At 55.4% G+C, this 23,512-nt stretch overlaps 2 protein-coding genes across 2 annotated transcripts; one reads left to right on the forward strand and one right to left on the reverse strand.

Annotated features, from left to right (window-relative positions):
- Positions 1–471: 471 nt before the first annotated feature.
- On the reverse strand, positions 472–10,230 carry LOC139247685 (AP-4 complex subunit mu-1-like; the record flags this gene model as incomplete). The annotated part of the gene is made up of 9 exons (XM_070871775.1): positions 9,509–10,230; positions 8,326–8,411; positions 6,285–6,391; positions 5,407–5,503; positions 4,295–4,405; positions 3,467–3,547; positions 1,999–2,061; positions 753–819; positions 472–525 (listed from the first exon to the last, which is right to left on the reverse strand). Coding segments are annotated over exons 1-9 (724 nt in total), but the record flags the coding sequence as incomplete, so codon positions are not given.
- Positions 10,231–11,369: 1,139 nt separating this feature from the next.
- On the forward strand, positions 11,370–23,245 carry LOC139247686 (DNA replication licensing factor mcm7-B-like; the record flags this gene model as incomplete). The annotated part of the gene is made up of 6 exons (XM_070871776.1): positions 11,370–11,816; positions 14,989–15,068; positions 15,311–15,475; positions 16,098–16,222; positions 18,401–18,581; positions 23,108–23,245. Coding segments are annotated over exons 1-6 (720 nt in total), but the record flags the coding sequence as incomplete, so codon positions are not given.
- Positions 23,246–23,512: the final 267 nt, after the last annotated feature.

The following is a 23,512-nucleotide window of genomic DNA, read 5'->3' on the forward strand; positions in this document are numbered from 1 at the left end:
CCCCGATCGCCCCCTCCCTCTCCCCGATCGCCCCCTCCCTCTCCCCGATCGGCCCCCTCCCTCTCCCCGATCGGCCCCTCCCACTCCGCGATCGGCCCCTCCCACTCCGCGATCGGCCCCTCCCACTCCGCGATCGGCCCCTCCCACTCCGCGATCGGCCCCTCCCACTCCGCGATCGGCCCCTCCCGAACTCCCCGATCACAACCCCTCCCTCTCCCCGATCACCCCCTCCTGAACTCCCCAATCAGCCCCTCCCCCTCCCCAATCAGCCCCTCCAACTCCCCAATCAGCCCCTCCAACTCCCCAATCAGCCCCTCCAACTCCCCAATCAGCCCCTCCCCGAACACCCCCTCCCCGATCACCCCCTCCCCGAACACCCCCTCCCCGATCACCCCCTCCCCGATCACCCCCTCCCCGATCACCCCCTCCCCGATCACCCCCTCCTACTCTCTGCATATCCATATTCCTCACCTCGGATCTCAGTTTTCCCAACACTGAACTCCTCGTTCAATCCAATTCTGATCTCTGAAAGAGGTGAAAGAAAGGTTCATTAACAGAGCCCAACCCCAAAATGGAAAACCACAGTCTGGGGGGGGGGCGGTGGGTTGATTCAGGGAAGGCGGGGGCGGGGTGGGAGGAGGTGGATAAGAGAACATTGTGAACAGGCAGAGTTCACCGTGGCGCGTCCGGACAGACACATTCAGCCTGCTCTCCGACTATTTCACTCCCGAGATCTGGAATATTGTCCGTACCTGAGCTGCTGGGCAGAAAGCATTTCATCCGCACCTCTCCCTGTACATCCGCCTTCAGCAGACTGCCCTGAAACACATCCCGGACAGAAGGTAATCAGCAGAGACAGAGCCCAGACTGACCTTCCCCACAGAGCCCAGATCCCAGACTGACCTTCCCCACAGAGCCCAGATCCCAGACTGACCTTCCCCACAGAGCCCAGATCCCAGACTGACCTTCCCCACCGAGCCCAGAGCCCAGAGTGACCTTCCCCACAGAGCCCAGAGTGACCTTCCCCAGAGCCCAGAGTGACCTTCTCCACAGAGCCCAGAGTGACCTTCCCCACAGAGCCCAGAGTGACCTTCCCCAGAGCCCAGAGTGACCTTCCCCACAGAGCCCAGAGTGACCTTCCCCACAGAGCCCAGAGCCCAAACTGACCTTCCTCACAGAGCCCAGACTGACCTTCCCCACAGAGCCCAGACTGACCTTCCCCACAGAGCCCAGACTGACCTTCTCCACAGAGCCTAGAGCCCAGACTGACCTTCCCCACAGAGCCCAGACTGACCTTCCCCACAGAGCCCAGACTGACCTTCCCCACAGAGCCCAGACTGACCTTCCCCACAGAGCCCAGACTGACCTTCCCCACAGAGCCCAGACTGACCTTCCCCACAGAGCCCAGACTGACCTTCCCCACAGAGCCTAGAGCCCAGACTGACCTTCCCCACAGAGCCCAGACTGACCTTCCCCACAGAGCCCAGACTGACCTTCCCCACAGAGCCCAGACTGACCTTCCCCACAGAGCCCAGAGACCCCAACAGAGGAGACTGAGGGGGAGACCTCATTGAGGTGTATAAAATTATGAGGGATCTAGATATAGTGGATAGGAAGGGCCTACTTCGCTTAGCAGAGGGATCAACAACCAGGGGCATAAATTTAAAGTAAATGGTAGGAGGTTTAGAGGGGATTTGAGGGGAAATTTCTTCAAACAGAGGGTGGTGGGGGTCTGGAACTCACTGCCTGAAAGGGTGGTAGAGGCAGAAACCCTCACCACATTTAAAAAGTACTTGGATGTGCACCTGAAGTGCCGTAACCTACAGGGCTACGGACCGAGAGCGGGAAAGTGGGATTAGGCTGGGTGGCTCTTTGTCGGCCGGCGCGGACACGATGGGCCGAAATGGCCTCCTTCCATGCTGTAAATTTCTATGATTCCATTAGACCATCCCCACAGAGCACAGAGCCCAGCATAGTGTAGTTTAACATAGAACTTACATTGGCTCCGATCACCACCGTCAGTCGCTCAATAACATCCACAAAGATTTCAGTTTTCAGCCCCTGCGGTAAAAATAAAAATGATCAAACGATTAAAAATATTACATCTGCACAGCGATAGGGAGGGATAGAGGGAACTCGTACCCCAGTGAGAGTCAGTGTGTGTGGGACCCGTACCCCAGTGAGAGTCAGTGTGTGTGGGACTGTACCCCAGTGAGAGTCAGTGTGTGTGGGAACTGTACCCCAGTGAGAGTCAGTGTGTGTGGGACTGTACCCCAGTGAGAGTCAGTGTGTGTGGGAACTGTACCCCAGTGAGAGTCAGTGTGTGTGGGACCCGTACCCCAGTGAGAGTCAGTGTGTGTGGGACTGTACCCCAGTGAGAGTCAGTGTGTGTGGGACTGTACCCCAGTGAGAGTCAGTGTGTGTGGGACCCGTACCCCAGTGAGAGTCAGTGTGTGTGGCACTGTACCCCAGTGAGAGTCAGTGTGTGTGGGACCCGTACCCCAGTGAGAGTCGGTGTCTGTGGGACCCGTATCCCAGTGAGAGTCAGTGTGTGTGGGACCTGTACCCCAGTGAGAGTCAGTGTGTGTGGGACTGTACCCCAGTGAGAGTCAATGTGTGTGGGACCTGTACCCCAGTGAGAGTCAGTGTGTGTGTGGGACCCGTACCCCAGTGAGAGTCAGTGTGTGTGGGACCTGTACCCCAGTGAGAGTCAGTGTGTGTACGACCTGTACCCCAGTGAGAGTCAGTGTGTGTGGAACCTGTACCCCAGTGAGAGTCAATGTGTGTGTGGGACCCGTACCCCAGTGAGAGTCAGTGTGTGTGGGACCCGTACCCCAGTGAGAGTCAGTGTGTGTGTGGGACCTGTACCCCAGTGAGAGTCAGTGTGTGTGGGACCTGTACCCCAGTGAGAGTCAGTGTGTGTGGGACCTGTACCCCAGTGAGAGTCAGTGTGTGTGGGACCCGTATCCCAGTGAGAGTCAGTGTGTGTGGGACCCATACCTCAGTGAGAATCAGTGTGTGTGGGACCCGTACCCCAGTGAGAGTCAATGTGTGTGGGACCTGTACCCCAGTGAGAGTCAGTGTCTGTGGGACCCGTACCCCAGTGAGAGTCAGTGTGTGTGGGACCTGTACCCCAGTGAGAGTCAGTGTGTGTACGACCTGTACCCCAGTGAGAGTCAGTGTGTGTGGAACCTGTACCCCAGTGAGAGTCAATGTGTGTGTGGGACCCGTACCCCAGTGAGAGTCAGTGTGTGTGGGACCTGTACCCCAGTGAGAGTCAGTGTCTGTGGGACCTGTACCCCAGTGAGAGTCAGTGTGTGTACGACCTGTACCCCAGTGAGAGTCAGTGTGTGTGGGACCCGTACCCCAGTGAGAGTGAATGTGTGTGGGGGACCCGTACCCCAGTGAGAGTCTGTGTGTGTGGGACCCGTACCCCAGTGAGAGTCAGTGTGTGTGGGACAATCACCTGTTCACTGCGCATTGCCAGGACCGGTCTGCTTGCAGCATTGCTGGGTGCCACCTTATTCTGTTGTGTGTCTGCACCAAACTGGAAAAACACAGTTAGAAACAAACGCTCCCCCATCCGGCCTGCAAACCGTCCCGCTCTTTCCCCCAAACCCTCCCCTCTGCCCTGCCAAAACCAACCCACCAACCAATCAAACCCTCCCCCCACCCCCAAAGCCTCCTCTCCGATCCCTGCCACCCTCCAACCCCCTCCCCCCCAACCTATCACTGCGCCCCTCAAACTCTCCCCTCCAACACCCACCTCCCAAACACTCCCGTCCACCCCCAAAAACCATCCCCCTACCCCCCCCTAATCCTCCCCTCTGCCCCCCCACAAACCATCGCCTTCTGCCCCCCTAAATCCTCCCTCTCCCCAAACCCTCCCCTCCGCACCCCTCAAACCCTCCCAAAAGGAGGGGGAAAGTGGGAAGGAGGGGGAAAGGAGAAATGAGGGGAGAGGGGGATGGAGAGAGGGAGAGGGGGAGGGACGGATGGGGTGGGGGGGGGGGAGGGTGAAGGGGGAGGCTGAAAGCTAAGGGGGAAGGGGAAATGGGGGGCAATGGGAGGAAGGGGAAACGGGGGGGTAATGGGGGGAAGGGGAAACAGGGGGTAATGGGGGGAAGGGGAAACAGGGGGTAATGGGGGGAAGGAAGGAACGAGGGGTAATGGGGGATTTAGGGGTGGGAGAAGGGGAGGGGGTAAAGGGAGAAGGGAAGGGGAGGGGGTAAAGGGGGTTGGAATGGGGATGTGGGGGAAGGGGAGAGGGATGAGCAGATTCCCCAGTACTCACCAAGCCAATGTTACTGAGCTCGAACAGACTGAAGGGTTTGGAGGTAACGGGCTGTGTCTGAATGAAATTCTTCAGGACGTCGGTCGATGTGGTCTGGATGTACCCATAATCCTGTGCAGCAAAATACATAGTCAACGCAGCCCCCAGACGAGTGCCCGCGGGATTCCCCCCTCAACCACGTCCCCCGCCCCGCTCACCCCCAACACCCTCCCACCCAATTCCCCCCCAAATCCCTGTATCAATCCCAAACTAATCCCAGCGCCCCGCTCTCTCCCCACAGCCCTATATCAATCCCCAAACTAATCCCACTGCCCCGCTCTCTCCCCACTGCCCTGTATCAATCCCCAAACTAATCCCACTGCCCCGCTCTCTCCCCATAGCCATGTATCAATCCCCAAACTAATCCCACTGCCCTGCTCTCTCCCCATAGCCCTGTATCAATCGCAAACTAATCCCACTGCCCCGCTCTCTCCCCATAGCCCTGTATCAATCCCCAAACTAATCCCACTGCCCTGCTCTCTCCCCATAGCCCTGTATCAAGCCCCAAACTAATCCCACTGCCCTGCTCTCTCCCCATAGCCCTGTATCAATCCCCAAACTAATCCCACTGCCCCGCTCTCTCCCCATAGCCCTGTATCAATCCCCAAACTAATCCCACTGCCCTGCTCTCTCCCCATAGCCCTGTATCAATCCCCAAACTAATCCCACTGCCCAGCTCTCTCCCCATAGCCCTGTATCAATCCCCAAACTAATCCCACTGCCCCGCTCTCTCCCCATAGCCCTGTATCAATCCCCAAACTAATCCCACTGCCCCGCTCTCTCCCCATAGCCCTGTATCAATCCCCAAACTAATCCCACTGCCCCGCTCTCTCCCCATAGCCCTGTATCAATCCCCAAACTAATCCCACTGCCCCGCTCTCTCCCCATAGCCCTGTAACAATCCCAATCTATTCCCACTGCCCCGCTCTCTCCCCACGCGTGGCAGGGACTGTGCCTGCAGCATTGAGAAGGAATGAAGAGTGTTGAGGTGGGGAGGGGGAGGGGGAGGGGGGGGGGGTTCCCAGCCTGTGTGCGGAGGATGTGCCGCTGTGGTGCCCAGGGTGAACACTCACCAACATTTCATCCAGCAGCTCGTAGATCAAGGCGAAGTTCAATTGCAAGGTCTTCTCGCTCACCGTTCCGCAGTGATCCTTGATGAGACTGACCAATCTGAAAACACAAACCACACTGAACTGCCAGCATCACAACACACCATATCGCACCCCGTCACGACCCCTCTGTGCTGGGGTCAGAGTGCAGCCTGGGGGTCACGACCCCTCTGTGCTGGGGTCAGAGTGCAGCCTGGGGGTAATGGCCCCTCTGTGCTGGGGTCAGAGTGCAGCCTGGGGGTCACGACCCCTCTGTGCTGGGGTCAGAGTGCAGCCTGGGGGTAATGGCCCCTCTGTGCTGGGGTCAGAGTGCAGCCTGGGGGTCACGGCCCCTCTGTGCTGGGGTCAGTGGGAGTCATGATCAGTGACCAGGGAATTAGGACCCTGGTGCGGGGCCCTCAATGTTGGGACTACCCCTACCCCCCGTCCCATGCAGTGTGTGCGGGCGAGACTAAGTAAAGGGCAAAATGTCAAAAAACACCACTTCTAACCCCCCCCACCCCCACCCCCACCCTGGTCTCATCCCCCGCGCCACTGCCCACCCCCCCCAAACTTCCCCCTCCCACTCCTTTTCCAGGGCCCCCCTCACTACCCCCTCCCAGAGTCCCCCCTCTCTTCCCAGAGCCCTCCCCACTCCCCCCTCCCCGAGCCCTCCCCATTCCCCCCTCCCAGAGCCCCCACTCCCTTCCCAGAGCCCCCCTCACTCCCCCCTCCCAGAACCCTCCCCACTCCCCCCTCCCAGAACCCTCCCCACTCCCAGATCCACCCTCACTCCCTCCTCCGAGACCCCCGTCCCTCCTGCGTCCCTGTTCCCCCCGCCCCAGCAGGAGACAGAGGATTACCTGTTGAGGAACTGGACGATGGTGAACGGAGAGGTGTTGGAGCGTGTCGTCACCACGAAGTAGAGTGTGTTCTGTCGGAGGTGGATGTACTGCAGGCCCTGATGGTACTGGGGACAGGAACAGGGTCAGCTCAGTCTGTCCCCACCGAATACCGACGGTCAGCTCACCGTCCCCACCGAATACCGACGGTCAGCTCACCGTCCCCACCGAATACTGACGGTCCGCTCACCGTCCCCACCGAATACCGACGGTCAGCTCACCGTCCCCACCGAATACCGACGGTCCGCTCACCGTCCCCACCGAATACCGACGGTCAGCTCACCGTCCCCACCGAATACCGACGGTCAGCTCACCGTCCCCACCGAATACCGACGGTCAGCTCACCGTCCCCACCGAATACCGACGGTCAGCTCACCGTCCCCACCGAATACCGACGGTCAGCTCACCGTCCCCACCGAATACCGACGGTCAGCTCACCGTCCCCACCGAATACCGACGGTCCGCTCAGTCTGTCCCCACTGTCAACCCGGCAGCTGCTGGGAATGATGGCTGTCGTCTGTTTTACATTTATTTCTTGATTCTCAGAGTGTGGCCAAGGCCCAGCATTTATTGCCCATCCCCAAATTGCCCCTCGAGAAGGTGGTGGTGAGCCGCCTTCTTGAACCGCTGCAGTCCGTGTGGTGAAGGTGCTCCCACAGTGCTGTTAGGGGGGGGGGGGGGGGGGGGAGTTCCAGGATTGTGACCCAAGCGACGATGAAGGAACGGCCGATATATTTCCAAGTCAGGGTGGTGCGTGACTTCGTGGTGTTCCCATGCACCTGCTGCCCTTGTCCTTCTAGGTGGCAGAGGTCACAGGTTTGGGAGGTGCTGCTGAAGAAGCCTTGGCGAGTTGCTGCTTCAGCACGACAGCCGGGACGTTGTCGAGGCCCACAGCCTTTGCTGTATCCAGTGCACTCAGCTGCTTGATATCACGTGGAGTGAATCGAATTGGCTGAAGACTGGTTTCTGTGATGGTGGGGACCTCAGGAGGAGGCCGATATGGATCATCCACTCGGCATTTCTGGCTGAAGATGGTTGAAAACGCTTCAGCCTTGTCCCTTGCATTCATGTGCTGGGCTCCGCCATCGTTGAGGATGGGGCTGTTCATGGAGCCTCCTCCTCCTGTTAGTTGTTTAATGGTCCACCACCATTCACGACACGATGTGGCAGGACTGCAGAGCCATTGATTGTGGGATCGCTTAGCTCTGTCTATAGCACGCTGCTTCCGCTGTTTAGCATGCATGTAGTCCTGTGTTGCAGCTTCCCCAGGTTGGCACCTTGTCTTTAGGTACACCTGGTGCTGCTCCTGAAATGCTCTTCTACACTCCTCATTGAACCAGGGTTGGTCCCCTGGCTTGCTGGTAATGGTAGAGTGAGGGATATGCCGGGCCATGAGGTTACAGATTGTGGTGGAATACAATTCTGCTTCTGCTGATGGCCCACAGCGCCTCATGGATGCCCAGTTTTGAGCTGCGAGATCGGTTCTGAATCTATCCCATTTAGCACAGTGGTAGGACACACAACACGATGGAGGGTGTCCTCAGTGTGAAGACAGGACTTCGTCTCCCCAGTGACTGTAGGATGGTCGCTGCTACCAATGCTGTCATGGACAGATGCATCTGCGACAGGTAAATTGGTGAGAACGAGGTCAAGTAGGTCTTTCCCTCGTGTTGGTTCTCTCACCACCTGCCGCAGGCCCAGTCTGGCAGCTGCGTCCTTCAGGACTCGGCCAGCTCGGTCAGTAGTGGTGCTACCGAGCCACTCTTGGTGATGGACATTGAAGTCCCCCACCCAAAGTACATTCTGTGCCCTTGCGACCCTCAGTGCTTCTTCCAAGTGGTGTTCAATACAGTTGGTTCGGCCCCACAGGTACAGGCGGGTCGGCGGGGGGCGGGGCTGCAGGGTTGGGTCAGGAGTTGGCAGTGGGCCGGGGTCGGATGTCGAAGGTCGGTATCAGACTGTTCTGTTCCTAATACTGCTGATGATGAATTTGATTCCTCACCATGACAACAGGGGCCTGGTCTCTGGGTAAGCCCGTCACCTTCTGGTAGAAAACATTGATGGTGTCTTTCGGCTCCTCGCCCCGCACTGAAACCCCGAGGTTAGGGAACAATTGACACAACAACACAAGAGTTAGGAGTAGCAGTCAGCCATGCGGCCCCTCGAGCCTGCTCCGCCATTCAATAAGATCATAGCTGATCATCGACCTCAACTCCACTTTCCCGCCCGATCCCCATATCCCTTGATTCCCCTAGAATACAAATATCTATCGATCGCAGCCTTAAATATACTCAACGACTCAAGCCATCCATATCTAGACTCTCTCTGGAAACAGCATCTCTCCTGTCAATCCCTCTCTGTATCTTCAATGTCCTTCCGCAGATAAGGAGACCAAAACTGCGCGCAGTACTCCAGGTGTGGCTTTTATTCACTCACAGGATGTGGGCGTCGCTGGCAAGGCCGGCATTTATTTGCCCATCCCCAATTGCCCCTTGAGAAGGTGGTGGTGCAGTTGTTGAAGACAACTGAGTGTCTCGCTGGGCCATTTCAGAGGACAGTTAAGAGTCAACCACATTGCTGTGGGTGTGGAGTCAGACCGGGTAAGGACGGCGGATTTCCTCCCCTAAAAGACATTAGTGAACATCAGTTTTTTGCAACAATCCGGTAGTTTAATGGTCACTATTATTGATTTATTTCATTTAATTTAAATTCCCCAGGTGGGATTTGAACTCCTGTCTCTGGATCATTAATCCAGACCCCTGGATTACAAGTTGAGTAACATAACCACTGTACACAAAAACCATTCCAGGTGTGGTCTCATCAAAGTCCTGTGCAATTGTACTCCAACCCCTTTGCAGTAAAGGCTAACGGGCCATGTGTCTTCCAAATTGCTTGCTGTACCTGCATGCTTAACTCTCTTTGTGTTTTATTACCGGGACACTAAATAAATTCAAGCCCGAGATTGGTGAACAATTCATCTGCGAGAAATAATTAAATAATCAGACTGGGACCGACACATGACAACTACCGCTCTGGTATACCATCCTGACCCAGTATAAATATCCCCCCACCGCAGGTGTAGATGCTCAGCAGACACACGTACCCCCACAGCCAGCTCCTTCAAACCCCACTCACAGCACACCCTTGCTGATGCCCAGAACCTTCCAGTGTTGTGCAAAGGATACAGTCCTTGTAGATGAGGTGGTCCCCTCGTGAGGAGAGGATGAAGAGCTGAGAGATCATTCTCCTGGAAACAGAGAGTTACTGAGTGAGATAGAGAGAGAGAGAGAGAGAGAGTGATAAAGAGTGTCAGAGAGAGAGAAAAGAGAGAGAAAAAGAGAGATAGAGTGAGATAATGAGAGAGAGAGAGAGAGAGAAAGAGTGACAGAGAGAGAGAGAGTGACAGAGAAAGAGTGACAGAGAGAGAGTGACAGAGAGATTGTGACAGAGAGAGAGTGACAGAGAGAGAGTGAGAGAAAGAGAGAGTGACAGAGAGAGAGAAAGAGTGAGAGAGAGAGAGAGAGAAAGAGAGAGAGAGAAAGAGTGACAGAGAGAGAGAGAGAGAGTGACCGAGAGAGAGAGAAAGAGAGAGAGAGAGAGAGATAAAGAGTGACAGAGAGAGAGAAAGAGTGACAGAGAGAGAGTGAGTGAGAGAGAGAGTGACAGAGAGAGAGAGAGTGACAGAGAGAGAGTGACAGAGAGAGAGAGAGAGAGAAAGAGTGACCGAGAGAGAGATAGAGTGACCGAGAGTGATAGAGAGGATCCGGGTGCGCTGTGTGGAGGGGACACTCTGTGTACACTCTCTCTCGCTCTCTGTGTATACACTGTGTGATGTGTACCCGGCCACTCACACTCCCCGCTCCACTCCCGATACTCTAGCTCAGGCTTCAGCCCACACCAGGCCAGGATCCGCCCACCCGCGGGGCCCGCGCGCTCATTGGCCCGGAGCCGCGACAATCAGCGCAACGTCACCATAGCAACCGCGCCCGCGCAACACATCGCCACAGAGCGAGCGCAGGGTCACTGATCTTAAAGACAGAGCATCTTCTACAGGGTGCAACTTATACAGGCTGCATCTTATACAAGGTGCAACTTATACAGACAGGATCTTGTACAGGGTGCAACTTATACAGGGTGCATCTTATACAGTGAGCAACATATACAGGGTGCAGCTTATACAAGGTGCAACTTATACAGGGTGCATCTTCTACAGGCAGGATCTTGTACAGGGTGCAACTTATACAGGGTGCATCTTATACAGTGAGCAACATATACAGGGTGCAGCTTATACAAGGTGCAACTTATACAGGGTGCATCTTCTACAGGCAGGATATTGTACAGGGTGCAACTTATACAGGGTGCGTCTTATACAGTGAGCAACATATACAGGGTGCAGCTTATACAGGATGCATCTTCTACAGGCAGGATATTGTACAGGGTGCAACTTATACAGGGTGCGTCATTTACAGTGAGCAACATATACAGGGTGCAGCTTATACAAGGTGCAACTTATACAGGGTGCATCTTCTACAGGCAGGATCTTGTACAGGGTGCAACTTATACAGGGTGCATCTTATACAGTGAGCAACATATACAGGGTGCAGCTTATACAGGGGCAACTTGTACAGGGTGCACCTTATACAGGGACAATTTATACAGGGGGCAACTTATGCAGGGTGCTGTGTTCTCAGTGTGCTGTGTGCACGATGCACGCTGTGCCCCGCAGTGACGCGCGGGGTGAAGGGTCAGCGCGGGCGGGGAGCTGCCGCTGAGTTTGGCGCCAGTGGGCGGACAGTACCATGTGCTGTGTAAGGGGGGGGGGGTGTGGAGAGCGGCGCTGCTTGAGCCGGGCCCGCGGGAGGAGCGAGTGGGGTGGGGGAATGAGTGAGGGTGTAGGTGTCATGTGAAGAGGGTGATGTGAGGGGTGCTGGGCGCTGGGCGCGGGGTGCGGGGGCAGTGAGTGCGGAGTGGGAGAGAGCAATTCCCCCTATCTGCGGGGGGGAAGATGGTAGGGCCAGCGTGGCCGGTCAGGTGAGCGGGAGATTGGCGCCAGTTTTGGATCGTGAGCCGCGCGACTGAGGGAGAGGGAGGGAGAGAGAGAGGCCCCGGGACACCGAGAGAGTCACACCGCCCCGGGACACCGAGAGACCGAGAGAGAGAGGCCCCGGGACACCGAGAGAGAGAGGCCCCGGGCCCAGAGAGAGTCACACCGCCCCGGGACACCGAGAGAGAGAGGCCCCGGGCCCAGAGAGAGTCACACCGCCCCGGGACACCGAGAGAGAGAGGCCCCGGGACACCGAGAGAGTCACACCGCCCCGGGACACCGAGAGAGAGAGGCCCCGGGACACCGAGAGAGAGAGGCCCCGGGACACCGAGAGAGTCACACCGCCCCGGGACACCGAGAGAGGGGGAACCGAGCCCACAGACACACGGAGCCGCGCTGACAGCGACAGGCCGCAGCCATGCCGCCCAAAGATTACCAGAGCGAGAAAGGTGCGGCCGGGGAGGATGGGCTCCCTGTGGTGGGGAAGTGGGGGGCTACTCAGTGGGGTTTGGGGTAGTGAGGAGTATGGGGGGGGTAGTGAGGGGTATGGGGGGGTAGTGAGGGGTATGGAGGGGGTAGTGAGGGGGGGGCTGTAAGGTGGTGAGGGTATGGGGGGGGGTAGTGAAGGGTATGGGGGGGTAGTGAGGGGGGGGCTGTAAGGTGGTGAGGGTATGGGGGGTAGTGAGGGGTATGGGGGGTAGTGAGGGGTATGGGGGGTAGTGAGGGGTATGGGGGGGTAGTGAGGGTATGGGGGGGTTAGTGAGGGGTATGGGGGTGTAGTGAGCGGTATGGGGGGGGTAGTGAGGGGTATGGGGGGGTAGTGAGGGGTATGGGGGGGGAGTGAGGGGTATGGGGGGTGTAGTGAGGGGTATGGGGGGGGAGTGAGGGTATGGGGGGGGAGTGAGGGTATGGGGGGGTTAGTGAGGGGTATGGGGGGGAGTGAGGGGTATGGGGGGGGTAGTGAGGGGGGGGCTGTAAGGTGGTGAGGGTATGGGGGGGGTATGGGGGGGTAGTGAGGGTATGGGGGGGTTAGTGAGGGGTATGGGGGTGTAGTGAGGGGTATGGGGGGGGTAGTGAGGGGGGGGGCTGTAAGGTGGTGAGGGATGGGTGGGGCAGGTGAGGGGTTGAGAAGGGTATGAGGGTGGGGTGGGAGTTGAGAAGGGCATGAGGGGTGGGGGAGGGATACGCGGAGAGGATAAAGGGTCTGTCGGGAGGGGCTTTCTGGGCCAAGTACTGCAATTGCTTGATATTCTCGGAGTTTGCATGAGATACTGGATGGTGTCTGGTACTGTACAGTTTATAACGTACCATTGCAAAACTCTCAGCTGATCCCTTTAATATTCCGATATTCAGCCTTCGATATTGGAACAGAATGAGGCTATTCAGCCCTGCGCCCCTGATCTATTCCTCATATTCACCGTTGCTCCACATCCCTTGATCCCCTTGCCTTATAATCTGTTGACCGCAACCGTGAAAATTTCCACTTACTGAGCATCCTCAACCATTTGGGGGAGAGAATTCCACATTCGCACTAGCTTTGTGATTTCATCCTTAAATAGACTAGTTCTAACTTTAAGCTTTCCCACCAGAGCAAAAAATCTGTTTCTCTTTCAGCCTCCTTCCCGGTTGAACGCCTGTCCCTTGTTTCCATGTCGGTGTTTGACCTGAAGCCATGAGACTTGTGGTCTAGAGTTGAGGACTCCCAGGGTCACTGCCACCTGACTATGCCACTGCGCTCTGCCTGCCAGTGGGACAGGACACCCCCAGGGATAAGAACATAAGAAATAGGAGCAGGAGTAGGCCACCTGGCCCCTCGAGCCTGCTCCGCCATTCATCAAGATCATGGCTGATCTGATCTTGGCCTGTAAGACCTCATCCCTCTTTCTACTTAAGTCATTGGTACCAATATAGACCACGACCGTTGGCTGTTTACCCTCTCCCTCCAGAATGTATTGGTGACATCCTTGACCCTGGCACCAGGGAGGCAACATAACATCCTGGAGTCACATCTCTCCCCATTGAAATAATAATTTGCTTTTTTTACTTTTCCTACCTCCCGTTTTCCCACATTATACTCCATCTGCCAAATTTGTGCCCACTCATTTAGCCTGTCTATATCCCTTTGCAGATTCTTTGCGTCCTCCTCACAACTTGCTTTCCTATCTATCTTTGTATCATCAGCAAACTTGGTTACATTACACTGTAGTCCATCCCCCCCCCCCCCATCCAAGTCATTAATATAGATTGTAAATAGTTGAAGCCCAAGCACTGTGGCCCGATGGTGATGGGGGAGTCTGTTGTTGGCTGGTTGATAGGTTTGTTGCCGTCTCTGAGACAGTGCCTCCAGCTTTGGCACCATTCCCCAGATGTTGGTGAGGAGACTTTTCAGGGTCAACTGGGCTGCAGTGTGGCTTTGTCACATCCTGCTTTTTGGTCCTTTTCGCTCTCCCTCTGTTTGGGTTGTTAATTAGGGGGTTACTGCGAGGTGGTTACTACCACCAACGATGGCTCCGCAAGATACTACAAATCCCCTGGGAGGACAGATTCACCAACATCAGCGTCTTCGATCAGGCCAACATCCCCAGCATTGAAGCACTGACCACACTTGATCAGCTCCGCTAGGCAGGCCACATTGTTCGCATGCCCAACACGAGACTCCCAAAGCAAGCGCTCTACTTGGAACTCCTTCATGGCAAACAAGCCAAAGGTGGGCAGAGGAAACGTTTCAAGGACACCCGCAAAGCCTCCCTGAGAGAGTGCAACATCCCCACTGACACCTGGGAGTTCCTGGGCAAAGACAGCCCTAAGTGGAGGAAGTGCATCCGGGAATGCGCTGAGCACCTCGAGTCTCATCACCGAGAGCACGCAGTGGAAGGAGCGTGCGGCATACCAGTCCCACCCACCCTTTCCTCCAACCACTGTCTGTCCCACTTGTGACATAGTCTGTGGGTCTCGTATCAGACACTTCAGCCGCCTAAGCACTCATTCTAAGAGTGGAAGCAAGTCTTCCTCGATTCCGAGGGACTGCCTATGATACTGCGAGGGATTGGTTGAGTGTTGCCGGTTGTGCTTTGGTTGCATTTGCGGCCTAACTAAGGTGGCTGTTGGGGATGTGTTTGGCCATTGGATTTGGAGTGATGTGTTGGCAGATGGTTTGTGGGGGGGAATGAGGGTTTATGGGGGGGTGGGGGGAGGGGTTAGGGTAGTGGTTGGGGGGGGGGGGGAAGCGCGTGGGCTATCTGAAAGGCAGAAGGATCAGGTTGTGGTGGGGAAAGCAAGATGTGTATGCTTACACCATCAGCAGCTTGCATGTGAGAAGAGATTGTGCCACAAGTGGGACGTGAGAAGGTGGATCAGGTGTGAGCATACTGTCCTCTTCAATGGTTTCAGCCTCGGCGCTGACCACGGCCCCTTGAATAACGGTGAGCGGAATCTCCCCTTGACAAACCGGTATGGGGCTGGCAAGCGCAGCTTAGCAAGAACTCTGGCGCAAGGGGTTATCTGCAAGGGGGTTTTCCCCCCCCCCCCACCCCGGCTCCAGGGTGGGTGGGTGTGTCTCGGAGGGCGGCTGTGGGTCGGAGGTGGGGGAGAGGCACTAACCGCTGCTGATGTTTCTTCCAGAGAAGTGCAGCAAGTTCCTGCAGGAGTTCTACGCGGACAATGAGCTGGGCAAGAAACAGTTCAGATACGCTGACCAATTGGTAAGATCCTCCTCCCCACACACACACTCCTTTCGAACTCACTGCTGGCACCACAATAGTGGCCTGTTTTCAATTCCAAGCAGCCTACTGCTACTGTTCAGCTCGTCTGTTGAGTTAAATGGGGTGTCATTTTGGGGGGGGGGGGTGTAATTGTACAGAGCGTGGGGTAGTGTAACTTGGGGAGGGGGGGGCAATGAGTGACCCTCAGCCCCTCCCGATTCACACTTGGCCTTTATTTGAAGGTGCAAATTGCTCACCGTGAGCGAGTGGCGCTGTGCATCGACCTGGATGATGTCGCAGAGGAGGACCCCGAGCTGGTCGACTCGATCTGCGAGAATACGCGGCGATACGTCAATCTGTTTGCCGATGCAGTTCAGGAGTTGCTGCCGCAGTACAAGGAGAGAGAGGTAAGGCGGGTGGTGGGGGGGAGGTGAAACAGGGGGGCGGCTCTGCTTCATCTGCACGCCCACACACACACACACACACACACACACACACACACACACTTGCGCACTAACATACTCACACTCAGGCACTTAGTCAGACGCGCACACATATACACACACGCACACACACACACACTGCAGTCCCCAAACATCCAGCCAACTGGACGTCTAATGATTAAAACTGTGGGAGGACTCTACCTCCTGGGTCAGCGGGCTCTGGGGAGCTCTGCCCTCCCCCCCCCACCCCCGGGTCACTGGACTCCGTGATTCTCAGCATAGTTACATAGCCTTCCACTCGGGCATTGGGACTCTGTGTTTAAACCTGTGTGTTGTTCGCGGGGCCCGTGTGGGGAGGGGGACGCGCGCGGGACCTGGTTTTACATTATGTGGAATCTTTCTTCACGGCAACCTCTTGGACCAGGGAGTGTCACCGGTGGAAACCAAGCAGCTCTGGGCTGATCCCATGCCTGTCCCAGACACTGCTTGCTGCTAGTCTTCAGCGGCTGTCTCCGCTGGGCGCGCAGGGTGTGGGGGATGTGACTGCTGAACATTCGGTGTGTTTCTGCACTCTCACTCTCTGCAGGTGGCGAACAAGGATGCCCTGGATGTTTACATCGAGCACCGACTGATGATGGAGCAACGCAGTCGGGATCCCAATCAGGTCCACGATGCTCGCAACCAGTACCCGCCCGAACTGCTGCGCAGATTGTGAGTGTGGCACTGAGCGCTGCGTGCACCGTGATTTAATGTTCGGGGGGGGGGAAACGCTCCTTCACGGTGCGTCCGTTTCACTTATAGAATTAGAAATTTACGGCACGGAAGGAGGCTCGGCCCATCGTGTCCGCACCGGCCGACCAAGAGCCACCCAGTCTAATCCCACTTTCCAGCTCTCGGTCCGTAGCCCTGCAGGTTCTGGCACTTCACATGCACATCCAAGTACTTTTTAAATGTGGTGAGGGTTTCTGCCTCTACCACCCTTTCAGGCAGTGAGTTCCAGACCCCCACCACCCCCTTGGTAAAAATAGTTCTCATCAACTCCCCTCTAATCCTTCTACCAATTACTTTAAATCTATGCCCCCTAGTTGTTGACCTCTGCTAAGGGGGAATAAACCTTTCTATCCACTCTATTTACAGCCCTCATAATGTTATACACCTCAATCAGGTCTCCCCTCAGCCTCCTCTGTTCCAAAGCAAACAGACCCAGCATCTCCAATCTTTCCTCATAGCTTAGATTCTCCACTCCCGGCAACATCCTCGTAAATCTCCTCTGTACCCTCGCTAGTACAATCACATCTTTCCTGTAATGTGACCAGAACTGCACGCAGTACTCTAGCTGTGGCCTAACTAGTGTTTTATTTAAGCATAACCTCCCTGCTTTTGTATTCGATGCCTCGGCTAATAAAGGCAAGCATCCCGATGCTGCCTTAACCACCTTATCTGCCTGGCCTGCTGCCTCCAGGGATCTGTGGACATGCACTCCAAAGTCCCTCTGTTCTTCTACACTTCTCAGTATCCTACCATTTATTGTGTATTCCCTTGTCTTGTTAGCCCTCCCTAAATGTATTACCTCACAGTTCTACAGATGTGCCACTGTTCTGCCCACCTGACCAGTCCATTGATAACTTCCTGCATTCTACAGTTTTCTTCTTCGAACAACGGTCGATTTTTATTTCATCTGCAAACTTCTTAATCATACCCCCTACATTGAAGTCTAAACAATTGACATACACCATAAAAAGCAAGGGACTTAGTACTTACCTCTGTGGAACCCCACTGGAAACAACTTCCCAGTCACAAGGGGGCGGTGCTGAGGGAGCGCTGCACTGCGGGAGGGGCGGTGCTGAGGGAGCACCGCACTGCCGGAGGGGCGGTGCTGAGGGAGCGCCGCACTGTGGGAGGGGTGGTGCTGAGGGAGCGCCGCACTGTGGGAGGGGCGGTGCTGAGGGAGCGCCGCACTGTCGGAGGGGGGGGGAGGGGCAGTGCTGAGGGAGCGCCGCACTGCGGGAGGGGCGGTGCTGAGGGAGCGCCGCACTGCGGGAGGGGCGGTGCTGAGGGAGCGCCGCACTGCGGGAGGGGCGGTGCTGAGGGAGCGCCGCACTGCGGGAGGGGCGGTGCTGAGGGAGCGCCGCACTGCGGTGGGGGGGGGGGGAGGGGCAATGCTGAGGGAGCGCTGCACTGCGGGAGGGGCGGTGCTGAGGGGGCACTGCACTGCGGGAGGGGCGGTGCTGAGGGGGCACTGCACTGCGGGGGGGGGGCAGGCAGTGCTGAGGGAGCACTGCGGGGGGGGGGGGGGGGGGGGGCAGTGCTGAGGGAGCACCGCACTGCGGGAGGGGCGGTGCTGAGGGAGCGCTGCACTGCGGGAGGGGCGGTGCTGAGGGGGCACTGCACTGCCGGAGGGGCGGTGCTGAGGGAGCGCCGCACTGCGGGAGGGGCGGTGCTGAGGGGGCACTGCACTGCGGGGGGGGGGCAGGCAGTGCTGAGGGAGCACTGCACTGCGGGGGGGGGGGCCAGGCAGTGCTGAGGGAGCGCCGCACTGCAGGAGGGGCGGTGCTGAGGGAGCGCCGCAAGTCGGAGATGCAATCTTTCAGGTGGACTTGAAAGATCCCATGACACTTCATATAAGAGCAGTGCAGTCCTGGACGATATTGAGCCCTCGACCAACAACATCCAGTCATGATTACCGTGCTGTTTGTGGGACCTTGCATTACAGCAGCGACTACATTTCAGAGGCTCTTAATTGGCTGTGAAGCGCCTTGGGGCATCCTGAGGGTTTGTTGCATGCGGGGACGAGGACGGGAGTTGGGAGAGCAGTCGCAGGTCACTGTGTGAGACTGAGCTGGTCACTGATCTGTAACTGGATGGACCTCCTTTCCCTTCCTCCCACAGTGAGGTTTACTTCAAATTTCCTAGTACGATGAAGCCCAAGGTGATCCGGGACGTGAAGGCAGACAGCATTGGGAAGCTGGTGACTGTGCGGGGCATCGTGACCCGAGTGACCGAGGTCAAGCCCATGATGGTGGTTGCTACGTACACGTGTGATCAGTGTGGCGCGGAGACCTACCAGCCGGTGAGTACACAGCGTCCATCAAATGGTGCACACCTGGGCTGCTTCATCCTTGAAAGGGCAGCAAGGGGATCGTGGGGTGGGGGTGGGGGGTAAGTCAGTGTGTTGGATTCCGGGGAGAAAGAGTGCATGTGGACCCCCATACTTTGTTCCTGCAGCCCCCTTTAAAATTGTATCATTTACTTCCTATTGCCTCTCCTCATTCTTCTGACCAAACTGTTATCATCTGCTACCTGTCTGCTCATTTCACCAGTATGTCCATGTCCTCCTAGAATCTTGTTGCCATCCTTATTGTTTACAGCATTTCCATGCTTTGTGTCAGCTGCAGACTTTGAAACCCAAGTCCAGGTCATTAATATCATCAGCATAGGCAGCCCCTCGAAATCGAGGAAGACTTGCTTCCACTCTCAAAGCGAGTTCTCAGGTGACTAAACAGTCCAATACGGGAATTACAGACTGTCACAGGTGGGACAGATAGCGAATAAAGGAAAGGGTGGGTGGGGAATCTGGTTTGCCGCAAGCTCCTTCCGCTGCCTGCGCTTGGTTTCTGCATGCTCTCGGCGACGAGACTCGAGGTGCTCAGCGCCCTCCCGGATGCTCTTCCTCCACTTTAGGGCGGTCTTTGGCCAGGGGCTCCTAGGTGTCGGTGGGGATGTTGCACTTTATCAGGGAGGCTTTGAGGGTGTCCTTGCAACATTTCCTCTGCCCACCTGGGGCTCGCTTGCCGTGTAGGAGTTCCGAGTAGAGCGCTTGCTTTGGAAGTCTTGTGTCAGGCATGTGAACAGTGTGGCCCGCCCAGTGGAGCTGGTCGAGTATGGTCAGTGCTTCGATCATCATCATTAATATATATATATATATATATATATATATATATAAATAAGGAGCAGTGGTCCCAATACCGACCTCTGGGGAGCACCACTTTATACTTCCCTCCAGTCTGCAAAACAACCGTTCACCACTACTTTTTTTATCCCCACTGCCCCTTTAATCCCATGGGCTTTAATTTTGCCAATGGGCCTATTATGTGTACTTGGTCAAATGCCTTTTGGAAGTCCATGTACACAGCATCCACCGCAATACTCTCATCAACCCTCTCCGTTACTTTATCAAAGAACTCTAATCAAATTAGTCAAACACGATTGGCCTTTAACAAGCTGTGCTGACTTTTATTTATTCCCATTGATTGATTTATCCTGGATTAGTGTGTCTCAAAGTTTCCCCACCAGTGGCGTTGGGCACACTGGCCTGCAGTTGTTGGGTTTGTCTCTCCCCTTTGCAATCCTCCAGTCCTCCGGCACCACCCCAATATCCAAGACAGTGCGGGCAAGTACAGCAGGAGCGGGGAGGTTGGGACGAAGGAGCGGCAAGAGTTCGTAGAGGGATGTGATTGGGGCCCAGAAGAGGCGAGGGCCCAGGGGCAGCACAGGCCCAGCCCACACTGCGATATGTGTGCGCACGAGGTCCGTGCAGCAGAGCAGGTCTCCAGTCGTCTTGGTTAACCCTTGCCACTGGACCAAGACCTAGCTCTGTCAAGTCCATGTGGTGGCTGATGTGCAACGGCCACCACATGTTTTTAAAAAAAAATAAATAAATCCACGCACAGGCATCTTCCACCCTTCAACATGTAGTTCGGCATCTGGAATATCAGGGCCTTCATTGAAACACCTGTGAACTCCTAAAAACATAGAAAATAGGAGCAGCAGTAGACCATTCGGCCATTCGAGTCTGCACCGTTATTCAATATGATTATGGCTGATCCTCTATCTCAACACCGTATTCCTGCTTTTCCCCCAGACCCTTTGATGCCTTTTGTTTCTAGAAATCTATCTATCTCCCTCTCAAATATATCAATGACTTGGTCTCCACTGCCTTCGGTGGCAGAGAATTCCACAGGTTCACCACCCTCTGAGTGAAAAAATTTCTCCTCATCTCGGTCCTAAATTTCCTATCCCGTATCCTGAGGCTGTGACCCCTTGTTCTAAACTTCCCAGCCAGGGGAAACATCCTCCCCGCATCCAGCCTATCCAACCCCGTCAGAATTTTATACGTTTCAATGAGATCCCCTCTCATTCTTCTAAATTCTAGTGAATACAGGAAGTCATCCTCGTTTCGAGGGACTGCATATGATGATGAAGAATATCCAAGGAAGGTTGGAAGATTGTGGCTGGTTGCTCTGCAATTTCCAGTCTTGTTTCCCTCAGTAAACTAGGATACATCTTTTTGGTCCTTAAGCACTGCCACCCTTAATAGGCTATCAATTTACCCTGCGAGATGTGGGAGCTGTTTAATTCAGCTGAGAAACATGGAAAATAGGTGCAGGAGTAGGCCATTTGGCCCTTCGAACCTGCACCATTCAATAAGATCATGGCTGATCATGCAACTTCAGTATCCCATTCCTGCTTTCTTTCCATACCCTCTGATCCCTTTAGCTGTAAGGGCCACATCTAACTCCCTTTTGAATATATCTAATGAACTGGCCTCAACAACTTTCTGTGGTAGAGAATTCCACAGGTTCACAATTCTCTTGAGTGAAGAAGTTTCTCCTCATCTCAGTCCTAGATGACTTACCCCTTATCCTTAGACTGTGACTTCCCCAAAATCCGAAACATTCTTCCTGCATCTAACCTGTCCAATCCCATCAGAATTTTAAATGTTTCTATGAGATCCCCTCTCGTTCTTCTAAATTCCAGTGAATATAAGCCTAGTCGATCCAGTCTTTCTTCATATGTCAGTGCTGCCATCCCGGGAATCAATCTGGTGAACCTTCGCTGCACTCCCTCAATAGCAAGAATGTCCTTCCTCAGAATAGGAGACCAAAACTGTACACAATACTCCAGGTGTGGTCTCACCAAGGTTCTGGAAAACTGCAGCAAGACCTGCTTGCTCCTATACGCGAATCCTCTCACTATGAAAGCCAACATGCCATTTGCCGCCTTCATCGCCTGCTATACCTGCATGCCTACTTTCAATGACTAATGTACCGTGACACCCAGGTCTCTTTGCACCTCCCCTTTACTAACCTGTCCCCATTCGTGAGAAAGGAGGTCCTCGCAGACGTTCTTCCGTGGAGTGTTTCAATCCGTGTCTCCTGGTCAGTGAAAATCTAGAGCAGTAACAGATCTTCAGGGGCTGAAGTTACTGCTAACCACAGATGGTGGTCATCAGACCCAGGTCCTCATGAATGTAACTTCCTCATTAATGCTCAGAGTGCTGTGGTATATTCCAGCCTGGCGTGCTGCTCCGTTTGGACCAAGTGAGGGTGAGCAAGGTAATCATCGTTATGTATAAATTACTCTGCCCCCTTCAGGCATTGGGCTGCGCTGGCGAGAGGGCGGAGGGTCCGAGTGCTTGAGGGAAGTGAGGTAACAGTGATTGAGTGAGCCTGATGGTCTGAGCCCACATGAGGAGGGAAGGGGTGACAGTGCTTGCCCACACGGGGGGGGGGGGGGTCAGTGCAGTGTGTGCCCACACGAGCGGGGGAGGGGTGGCAATGAATCGCTAATTCCACTTCCTTTGGCTGGAACCTGGCTGTTGTAAGTTGGTCCCATTACTGATGTGCGCCCCACAACCCCCATGTTGTGGCAGGAATGAGGAGGGGGCGCGCCTATTTCCACCTCCGTAACATCGCCCGTCTCCGCCCCTGCCTCAGCTCATCCATGCCTTTGTTACCTCCAGACTTGACTATTCAAACACACTCATGGTTGGCCTCCCACATTCTACCCTACGTAAACTAGAGGTGATCCAAAATTTGGCAGCCCGTGTCCTAACTCGCACCGAGTCCCGCTCACCCATCACCCCCTGTGCTCACTGTCCTGTGTCCTACCTCGCACCGAGTCCCGCTCACCCATCACCCCCTGTGCTCACTGCCCTGTGTCCTAACTCGCACCGAGTCCCGCTCACCCACCATCCCCTGTGCTCGTTGACCTACATTGGCTCCTGGTTAAGCAACGCCTTGATTTCAAAATTCTCATCCTTGTTTTCAAATCCCTCCGTGACCCTCGTCCCCTCCCTATCTCTATAATCTCCTCCAGCCCCACAACCCCCCCGAGATATCTGCGTTTCTCTAATTCTGCCCTCTTGAGCATCCCTGATTATAATCGCTCAACCATCGGTTGCCGTGCCTTCTGTTGCCTGAGCCCCAAGCTCTGGAACTCCCTCCCTAAACCTCTCCGCCTCTCTACCTCTCTTTCCTCCTTTAAGACGCTCCTTAAAACCGACCTCTTTGACTAAGCTTTTGGTTACCTGCTGTAATTTCTTGTGTGGCTCAGTTTTGTGACTTATCTGTTTTGCCTTGTAACATGGCTGTGAAGTGCCTTGGGAAGTTTTACTACGTTAAAGGCGCTATATAAATACAAGTTGTTCTACAGTCAGGCAGGTACAACATATTGTGTGTTTGGGGGTGGGAGGGAGGGGGTATAGAAGCACAAGGCCCTGAATCTGACACTGGGTTTGAACATCGGTACCTGGGTTGGGGTTCGGCAGCAAGCAGTCTCCGATGGAAAGCACTTCACAGCGGTTTCCTGTTCCAGATCCAGTCTCCTACCTTCATGCCGTTGATCATGTGCCCCAGCCGCGAGTGTCAAACCAACAAGTCGGGAGGAAGGCTCTACCTGCAGTCGCGGGGGTCGAAGTTCGTCAAGTTTCAGGAGATTAAAATCCAAGAGCATGTAAGTGGCTAAAACTTTGGTGCCTCTCTTGGGGTGGGGGGGGGAAGAGAGAAGGGGGTGGGGGGGGAAGAGAGAAGGGGGGTGGGGGGGGAAGAGAGAATGGGGTGGGGGGGAAGAGAGAATGGGGTGGGGGGGAGAGAGAAAGAAGGGGTGGTGGGGGGGAGAAAGAGAAGGGGTGAGGGGGAAGAGAGAGGTGTGGGGGGAGAGAGAGAAGGGGGTGGGGGGAGAGAGAGAGAAGGGGGTGGGGGAGAGAGAGAAAGAAGAGGG

This window comes from Pristiophorus japonicus, unplaced genomic scaffold (genome assembly GCF_044704955.1).
Source record: "Pristiophorus japonicus isolate sPriJap1 unplaced genomic scaffold, sPriJap1.hap1 HAP1_SCAFFOLD_2812, whole genome shotgun sequence".
Taxonomy (NCBI): Eukaryota; Metazoa; Chordata; class Chondrichthyes; family Pristiophoridae; genus Pristiophorus; species Pristiophorus japonicus.